Source organism: Musa acuminata, chromosome BXJ2-9, assembly GCF_036884655.1.
Source record: "Musa acuminata AAA Group cultivar baxijiao chromosome BXJ2-9, Cavendish_Baxijiao_AAA, whole genome shotgun sequence".
Taxonomy (NCBI): Eukaryota; Viridiplantae; Streptophyta; class Magnoliopsida; order Zingiberales; family Musaceae; genus Musa; species Musa acuminata.
The window spans coordinates 7,398,242-7,414,346 of record NC_088346.1 but is presented as its reverse complement, the minus strand read 5'-3'; the positions used below and the strand labels follow the sequence as shown (position 1 = coordinate 7,414,346).

General features: G+C 37.7%; 1 protein-coding gene across 2 annotated transcripts; it reads right to left on the bottom strand.

Annotated features, from left to right (window-relative positions):
• Nucleotides 1–141: 141 nt before the first annotated feature.
• On the bottom strand, nucleotides 142–15,838 carry LOC103997590 (calcineurin-binding protein 1). 2 transcript variants are annotated; one of them, XM_009418859.3, is made up of 20 exons: nucleotides 15,684–15,838; nucleotides 15,517–15,591; nucleotides 14,023–14,142; nucleotides 13,904–13,944; nucleotides 12,232–12,443; nucleotides 9,987–12,073; nucleotides 7,258–7,473; nucleotides 7,007–7,154; nucleotides 6,508–6,908; nucleotides 6,167–6,399; nucleotides 5,816–6,026; nucleotides 5,534–5,689; nucleotides 5,271–5,428; nucleotides 4,997–5,189; nucleotides 2,370–2,764; nucleotides 2,068–2,248; nucleotides 1,691–1,923; nucleotides 961–1,609; nucleotides 809–881; nucleotides 142–714 (listed from the first exon to the last, which is right to left on the bottom strand). In XM_009418859.3, the coding sequence occupies exons 1-20, from the start codon at nucleotides 15,684–15,686 to the stop codon at nucleotides 494–496; spliced, it is 6,006 nt and encodes a 2,001-aa protein (XP_009417134.2). In that variant the 5' UTR covers nucleotides 15,687–15,838; the 3' UTR covers nucleotides 142–493. The 2 variants fall into 2 exon arrangements, with proteins under 2 accessions (XP_009417134.2, XP_064981320.1); XM_065125248.1 differs by lacking the exons at nucleotides 142–714; nucleotides 809–881; nucleotides 961–1,609 and having other exon boundaries at nucleotides 1,788–1,923; nucleotides 2,016–2,248.
• Nucleotides 15,839–16,105: the final 267 nt, after the last annotated feature.

Sequence of the window (16,105 nt, the reverse complement as noted above, 5' to 3'; positions counted from 1 at the left end):
TTCAGCATGACGGATCCGGATCAGGCCAACATAGGATCCGAATCCAAGATCGGTATCGCGGGCTCCTCCGTCATGGCCTACTTTTTCAAGGAAGCGAGTCCTACACTGATCACCAAAAGAAACAGATAAATAAACATATAGTTCCAAGAAATCATGTTATCATTTAATTTTAGCTAATAAGGTCGAATAGAGGATAATAACAAGTCCAAAGATGACTGACTAATCATGAAGGAAATTTACATCCTCAGCCATTCAAGATTGTGGAAAGAGAGGGCATCATTTCTATAACTTGTACACTACAACTCCAAGGCTCTCTCCCGCTCTGTGTAAAGGAAAGCTCCATCCTGGTTTAGATACAAGAAAGGGATGGTACACTTACATCGAACTTTGCCCTTCTTTCCTCGACTGATCTCTGTTTCCTGACAATAGGTCAATCCACTTGAGTCACGATATCGTTTGTATCACAATGCCGCTTTACAAGTTTGCCCACTTTTCATCCCTCGGTGCTCTCAGTTGATTTGGACATGTTGCATCGTTGAAGCTGCGAAGATGGAGCCGCAGCAGCAGATTTCTGAACCTCAGTAGAAGAAACAGGGGTGGCGCTGCGCGTGGTCTCTTCTGCAGGCAGAGCAACAGAACCAGAAGAAACAGATGGATTATCCTCTCCTTCAGCATGCTCATGGCCTTCCGTCTTTTCTCTACCAGCACTCGAGGCTGACAACAAATATTGTGTAGTTATATACAAAAAGGAAACCAACTAAGACATATCACGCATAAGACGAACAAGTGCGAGAATGATGTAACTAACCTGCATGAGTTACACTAGCAGGCATATTTACTTGCGACACCGTGGATGTCATGATTCCCTTCTTCATCCTTGACTGCATAAGATGGCATTTTAGAAAGTCAGGCACAGTCTATTCAATTCCTCACATCAATTATGCAACTTCAAGTATTTACCTTTGCCTCTTCACAGCACTTCACAACAGCTGAGATATTGGAGTAGCGGCCATGCACCAAGGTGTACGCCCATAAAAGCAGCTTTCTTGGGATACTCAAGTCAAGGATATCACTTATCTCCTTTCCTTGCTGTTGTAGCCCTTCTACAGCTGTTTGCGACAAACTTACTGTGTACAGGTTGATGCCCGATGGAAATGTTCCACAAGAACTCTCTCGATAGAAATTGTAGGTACATCTCATCAAGGCAACAGCAGCCTCCATGTTTTCTTCTGATGTTTGTCTAATCTGAATATTCTTGATTTTACATAAAGCTTCAAACCAATTCATGTCAAGGCCTTTAGATTGAAAAGGACCTTCCACTGGTGAAACCAAAAGTTCGTCTGGTTGTAGATCCACAAAAAGTAGTAGGCTATTCTCCACACAACTAAGCTGACCACTGGATTCTCCAGAATCAGGTAATGGAGTGATTAATGCCAACTTAATGGTAATAGAACGGCACCAAGCTAAAGACGCATGCTTGCAAATTTTTGCAAAGTTATTATTTGTTAGTTTTGGATTTTTAAATCGCTTTCGGATCTTATCATTTATCCCTTCAAGTGCTTCCAGCCGTATATCACTCTCCAGCAAGTGAATGTACTGATGGATGTAGCTGCCATAAAAAGCCAAGCTTTGTAAAGAAGCAATGTAAGTGATGTTACTGTTATACAAACACCAAAATAGCTCGACTTACTTGTAGAGATTGCCTTCGGATAGGTCTGGGCTCTTCAACTCTGGTAGGCTGATGATATCAGTCCACAAATTCACGTGGTCCATAAATATGTTGAACAATTTCTCCAACATTTGCTCGAGAGAAATGGAGTTATCGGTAGCATTGTGGATCTCAGCATTACAGATTGATGATATCAGAACCTGAATGTATTTTCCCAGAGCAATCGGAACAATGTCTCCCAAGCACAAAGCAAACTGAAGATAAAATGAAAGCTGTTGTTAATAAAAAATAATACTGATCTGATGGTGTATGTTAATAAACATAGTGATATGCAGAAAACAGAAACCTGCAAAAGAAATATAAATTATTTCACATTGTAGGTATTAACTAACAAATACCCTCTTATCAGTTTTGAGATAAACATAAGCCCTATCAAGAGTCCACAAATCCCCTGTCTTCTCCAGAAGATTCAAGTAGAACAACATGTATTTCCGGACACAAGTAATAAATTTCCGAGAACTTTCTGACAGGCTAAGCTCCAGACTCTTTTTGTTTCCAGAAAGCCCAAGACTCTTTCTCCTGGAAAGAGAAAAGAGATCATAATCAAGCTAAAAAACATTTGCATAAACAAGCATCATCAATAGCATATATAAAACCAAACACAAAGACCAATAAACAGATTAACAACAAAAACAAGTACCTTCCCTTTCTTGCCATACCATCAATCTCCCACATGTTCATAGTAAATGAAGATCGAGATGACTTGAAACAAAAGGAAAGTTCTTCTTTTGCCCTCTCCAGGTCTCCAGCCTCCCCCTTTCTATATAGCCCTTTGGCAAGCATGTATCTTGCTTTATGGAAGTGTTTCAGCTCGCCTTCCACACAGATTCCAAGAGCTATGAGGCAATCATCATAAAGCATATGCCAGGCCTTATCTAATAACTTAGGATCAATAGTCTTCTTCTCTTTTGTATCATCTTGATCAATGACATCCTTCCCATCCAAATTCAACTGCATAAGGTCTTGGTTTGTCCAATCGAACATCTCTTGGATCTTCTCCCTAGTTGATTGACTAAAGGCATGTGTAGCAACAACCTGAAACCTCACAGCTTTAGTCATGTCAATTATGTTAGGTATCATGCATAAGAACCAATAGGCTGTCTTACAACCTCAATATAGATATATAATAAAAAAATGCTAGAACACTCAACTTAATTTACATGGTCAGACAAATGGTACAAGAAGGTGGATTGTGTAAAAAGTTATAAATCATTATATCGTATTTTCTCTACTCAGCTGCACACATTTGAATTTAAGTCTATGAACAATCAAGATTATACAAATAGGCCATTGTTTAGCTAAAAGTTTCTGCAAGGATGACATGTAGAATCCAAATAATGTTCTAGCTTATTAGTTATTTATATTGATATTATCCAATTACTTCTAGGAAACAGCTAGTTATTTTCCTCCCGGATTGACACGGACTTAGCTGGATTTGCCTAAGTCGTGCGGCACCCTTGCGTGTCCGTCCGCAAAGGTCAGCCTCCCCGAAGCCTCCCATTGTCCCTTAGGACCAACAAAAGAGAGAACGGGTTAAAGAGAACGCCTCAATCGGGATCCACAAGCAAACATCTCCGAAAACACTTCATAGACAATACAAATTACAAACAGACTTTACAAGCTCTGAACAGTGGCACAACAAAGGGTAAAATGGTCCATTACAGACCGAAAAGCTCTCGCACGTGTCCACATGACACAACCTTTATTTACAAGCCTAAAGAGGCCACCGCCCAACCAAAATGGGACTTATAAGCCTTCGGCTGCCCCTCTACACGCTGTACAAGGCATGAACATGCCAACAGACACGGACAGATATAAGCATTACATCCAACATCCTGTTTCAAAATTTGTCCGTGACAGGATAGTATGGACCAAGATGCAAATAACTGGAGCGTATACTATTGAACCTATCAACTCCCGAGTTCAGGCCATTTTAACCAAAGTTGCCAAGGGCGTCAATTATTTTACAATCACAAGTTTGAAGAGCACTGGCCAGCATCTGGCATGGTAAGTCCATCAGCAAATGTTACAAAGAGGCATTGACAACAAAGGCATGCTCATGAAATCAAAATGGGGAAAATGAAGATAAAAGAGAGAAGATGGAGAACAGAATCCCACTCAGGATCCTGGTGTACAGCTACAACCAGGTGCTATCTTCAAATGTCCTACAGCAAATCCAAAGCAAGAAAAAGATCAACCATGTCTCCTGATTAATGAGAATGTGGAGCTTCAAGATGTCTCTTGTTGAATCTAAAGACAGCTTAAAAGGTGATACCTAAATGGATAAAATGGATAGGTAGCAAGTCATCACATATTTTTTTAACTTGTGAACAGTGAGACACATCGATAATGAACTTAAATCTCAATGGATCTGTGACCTTTTTGTCTCTTAGGAGATGAACATTTGATCCTTGAATCTGAAGACATCATTATCCCCTCCTTGTCAAGAATTTTACAAGTATAGGTTATTATAGAAAGTTGGAACCCTGATTCCATTAGATTAGGCAAATGCTTCCACCTGCCAACTAATCATTTGGGTTTCTAACAAGTCCATCTTCTGCCTCAGTTTGCTTTGTCATCAACTTTCAGAGGATTGACATCATACCACAAAGAGCCAAAAAGTTCAAAAAATCTTCTATTGATCTTCACATGGAATATTATGATCTTTAGTGACCTCACATATGAAGCAGAAACTAAGGTGAAATATATGCACATGATTGCAATCCAGAAATGTCTGAATATAAATCTAAAAGACTAAGTTGTGAATGAAATTTTAAAAAAAAGAATTGTAGAATGACACAGAACTATACAGAAATAGAACAAGCTTGTGAATTGTATTCTACTGAAATCAGCAATCTACATATAAGGGTATACCACGACTATCCAGTGGTACATACTGGTCAAACAGGGAATCACCATGCTGAAATGTTCTAAAGAGCTGTCACAGCTGTCAATGTGGCCACAATGAGCTTTCCAATATGTAAATCCAGTATGTTACGATAAAGTAGCACAAGTATTTTTTAATATATGACATGAATGCCTTGAATAAGCTAGAAAGATCTTCAGTTATATTTGTAGAAGAAAAGAGATGCTAAGGACATTAGTATTCTTTGCCGCATGTTTTCCAGAAATATACTTATTCTAAAAACAAACTATCATCTCTGTGTCAAAACTAGAAGTATAGAAATTAGAAAAAAATTCATCTAGCAATTGACATTATTAAAAAAAGACAACAAACAAGCAATTTATAGAAGCTCTTAGTCAAACCTGAATAATATCTAAACTTTGTTTTCCTCGTGTATAAAGCAACTTCATGCGTGATGCATGCATTCTGTACACAGGATCAACAGCAGAAGGATTTAATGAAGCAGCTTTGCTAAAGTAATACAAAGCTTTAGCAGGTGATTGTCCCATCTTTTCACACAGTTTTCCAAGGTAAAAAGCGTGGAGCCATTCAGACCTAATTTGAGGACATACAACAATTGTGTCAGTTTACATTCAATATATGGTTGACGTATAACACCTACGCAAATAGTAGTACTTTAATGCAAAAGCCTTCTCGAAGTGTTTCATCGAATTTTGGCAAAATGTCATCCATGTTGAATCCTTTGTTGGTAAAATAGATCGCTGATCATAAAATGGTACAACATTCTGAAGGCTGTCATAGTAGACTAGAGCCAATAATTCATGTATTTGGCTCTGAAAGAGAATCCAAAAGAAAAGGAGAAGGCAATTAGTTGTTGGATCAAGTAAAATGTTAAGTACATGGATCAACTAAATAACACTAGCCTTGCAAAAAAATACCTGTTGAGATGAAGTACTGGCTAGAGCTAAACTCATTAATAAGCACCGTCTACTCCGTCTTCGACCAGCCTCAACTCTTTGATGCAGATTAGTGTTTTTTTTCCAATCTAATATATTTATATGTTTACTACCATCATTCAGCAACAAGTCCACCTCCTGTAGTGAAGACAAAAAAGACATAGAACATGAAAATCGGAATTGATTGATGCAACAATCACGCCAAACAAATTGTATCTCTTTTAGAAAGCTTTAAGAGAACTTCACATTATATAATGCAACTACCTCATCATATATATTTGCAAGCTTCTGCCAGCTCTCAAACTGCAAGGGATTGTACAGTAGGTCATATTTAAATAGATTTGCACTTTGTTCCACAAATTCCTCCCCTTCTTTTTTAAGTACAAAGCCAGCATACTTGTCAATAGCACTTATCTCTTCAGCCTGGGCCATAAGATAGTACAAGTTGCCATAAACTTCTAAGTACTGCTCAGAGCTGAAATAATTAGTCAACATATAAAACAGATATTAGTTGTCAATAAAAGTAAATGCACCAAACTGAGTTAGAAAAAAAAAGAAATGTAACAAAGTTGGCAAAACAACATAAGGCAAGGAAGTTCCACTTATCAAACAAACCTCACAACTGATGATTTTTTGTGTGTTTCAAGGCCTCTTGCATTAGACAGAATAGTTGTTACCAGCTCTTGACCTTCATTAGGTCCAGAAACTTCACGAAGTTTATCTTCCCATAGATCAGGACCATCGAGGAATTTGTCAATTGCATTCTCAGACAACATGTCATCAGGTGGTTGAGGGAAGTGTTTCCGGATAGCCCGAAGCACTCTTCTGAGCTTAACCAATCCAGCTCTCTAAGATCAAAAGAAATATGATGGTACCAGATCCAGCAAATTTACAATACTGATAAGCTATCTATGAATTGAATATGTGAGGAGAAATGCAGGAAGAAAGAAACTCACTGACAGAGCCTTTGCATAAGGTAAAACATATCGAAATACATCCGCACACTGCTCTTTTGTTTGGTATTCTCCACGACTAGTATTTTTATGAATGGCTAGTTCCTCTTCACTAGAAGAATCTGGGTTTATCTTAAGCCCATATAAGCAGAAGAAGCTCTGATCCAAGGCATTATCAATACCCAACTCAATCTCCTCTAATTCTTCATCGGTAAGAGAACTAGCAGTCTCACCAACAGTAGTACTTTGCTTCTGTTCTGAAGAAGAATCCAATTTAGAGTTCTTTCCAGTATCCAGTGCATCCTCGTGTTTTTCATTTTCTTCATAAGTGACAACACAATCAGAAACCACATTTTCTACAGTGTGCTTGTGAGAAGATGTAATTTCCTCTTGTCCATTTGTACCTAAAAGTAAACAGAGCTCAAATCTCTCACAACTGAAAATTGTTTGTGGTGTCAGCATAATAAAACAACTCGATCATTTTTCATCTATCATAGCATACCACTCAATTGCTTTAGTTTTACATCTAGTGCTAAGAGATGCTTGATTGCAAATTTGAGAAATGTGCCTTCCTCCCCTTCACTGTCCCTACCAGCACAACAAAGCCCATACTCGGCAAGCAAATCATGGACTGCCACAATCAGGTCAACCTGTGATGTTATATACACACAAGATAATAAACAGTTCAACACAATGTCAGAATGAGGAAAAAAATCCACAAACTTGTTTCTGTGAAAGAATGGAAAATTTTACTTGAGTTTTGATAGAAACCGAAGGGTCAAGGTGTTGGAGTTTGCAAAAAGCAATGGCAGCATCTACCAGGCACCAGCTCTCCCATTGCTCTGTTTGACCTGAACTTGCTGAACCAGGAGACTTTTGGCTGACGATTGTTCTCATTATACTGCGCATAACCGTCACGAGCAAAGACTGAATATCTGCTACAGTGCAAATAAGAGATCCCAAGCTATCCTGCAAGTAGAGACAGCAGCATATGGTTGTTATATATGCCCTCATGAAAATAATCTCTGCAAGAATCATTTTAAGTTGCATTGATAAATCAGACATTCAAACAAAAATGGAGAAAGAATAGGTGGCATGAAGACAGACCAAAAGGGTAGCAATCAACAATCATGTAAAGGTAAAAGGAAATAATCTATTATACCCTGCAAAAGGACAGAAGCAACCTGATGGATGAATGCTAACTAGACAAACTAGCTTGATGCAATGCAACAAACTAGATATGATTTAATAAAATCTGAGAGATAGTAAAAGGAAGTAAAACAATTTAGACAATGCACAAACATCCACAACTAAGTTATGGGTGTCAGAGATATTATATACTGATCTGATAGTAGAAAAACCATATTTGTATCCATCAGCAAAAATGAATTCAGACACTGATATCAAATGATACCATAAGTTTTTCATGATGACACCAATAGCTGTTATTTGAAATTGTCCAAATCCAGCTGCCTGACAAAATAAAACTCCTTAATATTAAGGTTAGACATAATATCACTCTACAAGGGCCGATCAGAACCTTATACAAGCATATAAATGTTCTCCCTAATTATTAAAAGAGGAATATAGTAGCTAAATTTGTCATTAATAGATCTCAAAAACATCCATCTTGAGTTGAAAAGGTAATTACTCAATTCTCAGGCATACACTAGACCAGGAAGGAATTTGAGCATATACACCTATATATTATAGAAACTATCAGGAAATATCTAAAACTGGGATCAACTAGGAAGCTTCAGTCAAAAACTATAAAATTGATTGACTGCATACATTATATTCCTATCCTCTAGTATTGTGAAACATCTCCTCATTGCACTTACACTTTGCCCATACTAAACATATTTGCCCACATGCATATGGATGCCCTTGTAGGCTATACATAGGTCGATGAGGGCAGGTCACATTCTATCGGCTATGTGAAATTTACAATGAATTAACTAGATCTTGTACCCAAGTATGATCTAGGATTATTTAGACCCAAATCTCAAGCCTTGTGCCTCTAACAGGGAAAAAATTGATCTTTCTACCTGTCAAACAGCCTTTAAATTCTTACACGAAGTCTTCACTTGGCTTGGAACATAATACTAGCTTAAGAGAGTTAATATCAAGTTGATTGTAAAATCATATGAAGATGGCTCAAGAGAAGGATTGGATGATGATAATATCAATGTCTTTTATACCACTGAGGTTCATAAAGACGTGCAGGAAAGATGTAGGATCACATGCCTATTGGGACATAAATTCCACATTTCCACTTAATTAGTTAGTTTTGGGTGCCTAGAAAATTCTAATACCATGACTTCAGACTCATTTTATTCTTTCTAGTTCATGGTTCCTCTCCTAAGATATTTTTATCCATCAATGAAAGAAGCAAGCAAACAAATCATGAACAGGTCATATGGCATTGACCATGCTATTGGTCTTCTAAAATACATATTATTAAGGAAAGGAGGCCTAAACTCAAAAGTTGGCATACTGCACCTAGAAACTTTGCATCTCCCAAAAGTGAATACCATTTACTGTTCCACCAACGATACCGAACCAGCAAGGATTGACATACCGCCTAAGTCGGTACGGTATGAGCAATACATATCGGTCCGATAGAGGACCAGCACGTTGACCACCCTGTACCAGGCTATATATGTAAAGGGGGGTCGTATCGGGTGATACGGCCTATGTACCAAGCGAAAAGGTCGAAATAACGGTCAGATTTCAACCGATATGGATCAACGACCCAGATTTATCTTGATCCAACAGTCAATTTGACTGTTGGACCCCCTTTTAGACACCATTTAAACCCTCTCCCCCTCCCCCTCTTTCACCCTCTCTCACTCTCACATCTTCTAAACTCTCTTTCACACTCAGTCGCTCTCTTTCTCACACATTCTCACTCTTTTCTCAATTAAAGCTGATATTTGGTGATTAGAGCTTCATTTGGGAGGATTAATGCATTCTAACAAGTGATTTGGAGGAGGAATATTCTAATTAAAAAGTATGTATTCTCTTACTACTGCTTGGTTAAATTTTCCTGGTTGCATTAAGCCAGTTGCAATGTTTATTATGAAAAAAATTCCTAATCAGTATTTCAATCAATCAGGAAAAAGAATCAAATATCCACACATGCAAACTTTTAAAAGATGACGAGATAAGTGGGCTTTAATTCCACGAGAGCTCAGAAGAGGTCATGGAACCTCAAACATGCAGAAGTAGTTCAGGACTTCTCAATTAATTAGAACATGCATCACAACAAATAACTAATGAAGATTGTAAACAGCAGCACAATAAAATACATATCAAATACTACATTAGTTTCAATTCCCATCATAAAACACTAAACAAACAAGGTCAAAAGTTAGATCTTACAAACGAAAATAATAATATTATTATTATTATTATTTATAACAATAATAATATTATTATTATTATTATTTATAATAATAATAATAATAATGAACACTTACAGTAGCACCAGCTTGATCAATAAAGTTCTTCACTAAAGTTGTACTTCGGGATATATCTTTAACTTCTTCAGAAACCAGACTTTTCCAATGTTTGCTCATTGGTTCTGCAAAGTCTATTTCAAAATCACAACTTGCTTTTGATGCTGAACTTTTACCCTTCAACGCCGCAGCAGAACCTTCCATACCAGCTGCAACAGATAACACTTGAAGCTTTCTCCGGTGACAGTTCAGATATACCTGAATATCCATTGGTTCTGCCTTTTGACATGCTGAAATAAGAAGATTTAATGCCGATAGCTCCACTGACATGATCTTTTCTTTTTCTTTCAATGGACCAAACACAGAATCAAGATACACATCCTTAGTAGAAAGCAGAAGAGGAGAGAGCATGTTCATGCACTCCAAGTACATTCCTTTCTCCATCATTTCATCTGAAACTTTCCCAAGTAGAGAGTCAAGCTTCAATAAGTTAATTTCATGAAGAATTCTATCAACAGTTATCAGTCTCACAAGCTTGCAGTGAGGTAGAAAGACAAAGTCAGAAGCCTCTTCTAATTTATTGTTATTTCTCAGAAGTGATAAACAAATGTAGAATTCATTGAAAGCTTTTGCCCTGCAGTCTTGGAAAAGAGACAACCGACCGCTTAACCAGAAGAAACGCACCCAAAAAGCATTATTATCTGTTAAAGTAGAACTATGCACAAATCTTTCCTGGGAGGCAGAATCACTACTTATTGTTGCTCTTACATTTTGAAAATTATTCAACAACAGCCCACCTTCTTTCTCAAGTTTGTCATCTAAAAGTAATGATGTTCTTTGAGCATCATTAATCTCCATTACAGTTTGTGTACTACTGAAATGATTATCTATACCAATTAAGTCATCATGAGAATCGAGAGTTACCAATTCAATGACTTTGCAAAGATGATATGATGCCTCAGAAAGATACTCTAACCGTTTTGATCTGTTAGCAAACCATGATCCCTGGTCATAGTATAACTCGGCAAGAAATAAGCAAGATAATGGGGAGCGATCCTGACCCCAATTTCTGGTCAATTTCTCTAATTCCATGAACTTGACAAAGCTGTCCTGAAAGGGAATATACTTGTGGGCCACCTCCTCCAGTAAAAGATGAGCTATATGATGAGCACCAAAATTCTTTGAGGTTTTAGATATAAATTCCAAAGTATCATTGTGCTCAAGGTTTGAATTATAGGTAAGAGAATCAGGGTACATGCTATCAGAAGTAAATGAACAATCTTGACCTACAGTTCTTAATCTTCTTAGGATAAAGGGATCCAGAAATTGACAGACAATGTTTGCCTGATCTTTGGCGCTGGATTCTGATTCTTCTTTACTTAATTTGCGACTTCTAAGCATTTCAAGACGTGTACTTCGCCTTTCCTGGTGATGTTCTCTGTCTGTACTGATATCTCTTTCTTTAATTGTAGTTGACTTCTCCATACCATAAGAACCCAACAATGTGCACCCATCAACAGGATGCAAACCATGTTCTTTACTTTTGGCAGGGTTCACAATAATGTCTGAAAATTCACTTAAGCGTATATCTATCTTTATACAAGTAAACCTATCCATGTTCTCATTTGTTTGGGTTCCCATGCTCCTATCATCAATTGTTGTTGCATCACCAGATAATTCCATTCCAAGCCTGTTAAATTGCTTGTCATTTCGTACATCCTCATGATCATGCAGAGTCTCTGGCTCAGAATCTTTGGTGGCTGGCTGAACAAATATGCCCAGAATTGCATCCAGAAGAGCCGACCATGTTGCTCCAGCCAACTGCAGTTCTATGGTCTGATTACGTCTTTTAGATATGTGATTGCTGCTATTTTCATCGTCTACTGATTTTCTTTTCTCAGAAAAATTAAGTCTAACATGCTTTGGTTCCAGCTTATCGATACCACGAGGTGCAAAAGGTACTGGCTCAGCATCCTCGATAGTCTTCTTAACATGCAAAGCACGAGAATGTGATGGCCAATGTCTAAGAATAAGATTTGCTACAGAAAGACATGCAACCTCATCACCAATTGCAATCAGTACCTCCAATAATTTTTCCATGCAATTCCCTTCACGCAAAGTAAAAAAAATTAAGAAAAATGATGTTAGTACTTAGTATACATAGTGACATCCTAATTTTAAAGTAAAATGGAAAATATGATAAATACCAAAATAACATGGAACAAGAATAAATTTTGTATCTCTAAGGAGCATCATATAGCCTTACAATTATTGGGGCTGCACAGAAGTCCTTGCTCAAATGCCCACCTTGAAGTGCTCAATAAACCCATTTTGCATGATAATGTTCCCAGGTGATTCCAAACAACTGAGTCATTCTCATCAAGCTCCACGGCTTGGAGATAGCAGTGAAGAGCATTCTCATAATATATGGGGCCTTGTTGAAGGAAGACAGATGCAAGATTCTTCAGTGACAAGAACCTGCAGTAAATGAAGTTGTCAACACAAAAAGTGACAGAATGAACAACCATCAACTTGAAGACTATTAACACTTTAAGCATAACACTATTAGGCAGTAATACTTGCAGGTGAAGAAAACATTGCCAAAAAAGGTACAGTTCCTGAATGAAGTTTAAAAAAAAAATTCAAAATCAATATTCTATGGGGTCTTTGCCCATGTTCCAAATCTCCGTAATTGTTCACGTACAAGTTGCCGATATAAACCTTTAAACATTGAGAACCCAATATGTTACCCACCTGTCAGTCTTCACCACCTAGCCACTGGAGGAGTGACTTTTGGGAAACAAAATAAAATGCACATCCTGAGCTTCTATGATAGGTGGAACCCACCCCTTCCTCTGCATCCATGATTTTCATCTCCCTCCTGCTTGTCCAATCTCTCTTCTTCTAACTCTCTCCACTGCCTACCCAAGCTCTCTCTCCCCCCCCCCCGAGCTATCTACCATTCCCATAAGTTCTCTCCTCCATTCTCTCTCCCTGAGCTTATAAACAGTCAAGAAAGCTTTTAAGTTTTAAGACCATTATTAGTACTTCCAAGAAGTGAAATATAAACAATAGTCAAGAATTGAATGTTTAAATACAAAGAGAGATTGAAGAGTTTCATAAATGCATTTATTTCCAATTTTCCTATATTATAAAACAATCAATATGCAATTTCTAAGTACCAAAGATTACAAAAGCAAGAGAGAGTTGCAAGCACTGTAAAGGGAAATGAGAATTTTGACTTGGACATTATATATGTCATGATCCGACCTGACGAAATAATTAACTCATTAACATGACAGGCATGAACCATTGACCTAAAATGCTTAGACTTAGGCTAATGTAGTAGGCCCATTCTAATCATATAAACAAGATCAATTGGCCTCCCGTATCAGACGTGGGATTAAATATGAGGTGTTGCAATTCTCCTCCACTTAGGTTCCACGTCTTTGTCAATGCTCAAACATAACCCATGATCAAGGTTTGGTATGGTGCATGTTTTGCCCAATCCAATAATTGCTCCATGTCTTGATGTGTCTATTACATGGGCCCAACCCCAATCTACATACAACACTTGTTCACTTGGGCCCTCACCATACTCCACCCTGATAACATTCATCATAACCCGACTGGATGGGATATCTCACCCCTTGTAGGCTTGAATCACTAATCCAAAATGCTTAAACTCGACTTAAGGATAATAGACCACACTCTAGCCCTATAAACCAACTCAATTGACCTCCCACCCTCGACATAGGACTAAACCTAGGATGTCAGGATAAATGTCTTGAATACAGAAAGTTCTGCTCAACTTTATATTACAAACTCTTGGTCCAACATGAATGGACAATGTCAGAAACAACTAGCACAAAGAATGATAGTAGCAAAAGTCATTTACCAAGTTGAACAGAGTATGTATAAGTATTACAGCTACAAACCTTAGCTGTAACATATGACGGTCACCAGGAACATTACCAACCTAACAAGAACAGATAAACTTTTAATTAGTTGAAGTATGAACAAAAGTGTTAAACATATCATTTCTAGCTGAAATTACCTGGGCACTCGATATGAGAGGATCCTTCAAAACAGATTCTAATAGCTCCCGAGCTTTTCCGTAATCTTTAGCTTGCAATTTCAAGAGTCCTTCATGATATGTTTGGGAAAGATGGAACTCCTGAAAATGATGGCAAAAGAGTTCTTAGGAAATAAATTTTCATATTAGATGGTACAATCAATTAACTGAAGTGCATTGCTAGAGATCAGCAGTCCCACAGTACAAATAAATAAAAATGGACATGCATTTCACAAACACAAAGTGCATATATAGGAACTATATGGAAAGTTCATGCCACATTGTTGGGAGTTGGAACTTCTGACCTTCAGTTGCATGGACAGGGACATGAGTCATGTTCCAATGGATATCCAAGTCAAATTTTATATATGAGAAATAACAAACAACAAGAACACCTAAAGTGAGTTAAATTAAATCTATGAACAACATGCGAATAAAGGTTGGAGACTATTGAAGGAGAAATGAACTGTTTCTTCTCCATAGGAATGCGTAATTACTGCAGAGTGCAGACTAAATGGAACAACAACTAATGAGCAAAAGCATCAAATTATGGACCTCGGTGAACTTACAAGGCAATTGGCTCTAGTCCCAATTTGAAAGAGCAAACCTTATAAAGCCAGAGAAGGTTTTAAACTTGTGGAATTTTACCATGTTCTGAGCACTAGCAATTCTTATGCATTAGTGACTAGCCAAAGTTAAAGTACAGCTTCAGAGATGAGGCATCTGTCTGCTCCAATTTAGACCTAAAAAATTCTAGCAATTTGTATCTGAATGACAGCTCCTTATACCACTATATTACCTTAAAAAACCAAATTCGCATGTTTTGCGACCTCAAAACTTAAAAAAGTAAATAAACCCTGGAAGGGAAATACAAAGCTTGCAAAATAATAACACTAGTATCAACAAGTGTTCTATCTTAATTTTAGCACGTCAAACCAGATAAAGGGACCAAAGAAGATCGTAGAAATCAACAATTGATCAATCCATGTTTCGAAAAGAAACTGAAAAAGGAAAACCCAATTAAAGTTAACCGTATCCTTAGCTATGCCAATTCTTATGAGGTCATACATCTATCTCCTCCAATTTATTCCAACAACATTCACACAAATTCCTTCTGAAAGACAGCTCTAAATGCCACTAATTACCATGAAAAAAAAAGGACATGCTTCGCAACCATAAAGACAGAATAGTACCAATTAAAACTACAATTTTAATACAAGAAGAAGCAGAAGTGGAAGTACCAAAATGCCTAAACCATCTCAAATCCCTAATCCCAGAGAAACCCTGCCAGGACAATGCAAAGTGTGCAGAAAGGAAATACTAGCAAAAACTAGGGTTCTCATTTTTGCTATCTTCACACGTCAAAACACCAAACTAAGACGCGAAAGAAGGTCCCTCACAATCAGACATCAATTTATCTTAACAAAAGAAAGAACAACAACAACAGGAACTACAGAGAGCGGGACGGGGGCGTGCCTGGGCTTCTTTGGTTGGGGCGAGGGGCTCCCACTTGCCTCCGGATTCCGTGTCGTTGATGGCCGCGATGGAGAACTTTGAGATACCAAAAGAGAAAATTCCCAATAATTAGAATTGGGAACCGATGGAAGGGGGCATCCGGATCGATCGAGGGTTAGGAGGCTCACCATGGCTGCGACGACGGTCGCGTCGTGCTCCGCTCCCTCTGCGGCGGGCGACAAGACTTGTGAGCGCACAAGCGCCGGTGGAGGATTCGGAGAAAGAAACGAAGAAAGAAGCGGGTTTTTTCCTGTTGAGTTATTACTTTGCGAGACCGAAGCGGCGTTAGAATACGGATTTCAAAGGATATTAAGAATATATATATATATATATATATATATATATATATATATATATATATATATATATATATATATATATATATATATATATATATATATATATATATATAAAGAGAGAGAGAGAGCTTTTTTTTTCCTCGAAAAAGCGCCATATTTTAACCTTTTTTTTTTCAGTAGAGAGTCCCTTTTCTTGAAGTCTCCAATTTTACTCCAAAAACGGTGAGGAATATTTTTTTTCCAGCGTTTTT

What these genes read in the sequence shown, in the direction of transcription:
- LOC103997590 (XM_009418859.3), bottom strand. An exon ending in AAAGTTTAGATATTATTCAG is followed by an intron (nt 2,765 to 4,996) that starts GTTTGACTAAGA and finishes GTGAGGTTTCAG; the next exon opens with GTTGTTGCTACACATGCCTT. An exon ending in TCCGAAGGCAATCTCTACAA is followed by an intron (nt 1,610 to 1,690) that starts GTAAGTCGAGCT and finishes TTTTTATGGCAG; the next exon opens with CTACATCCATCAGTACATTC.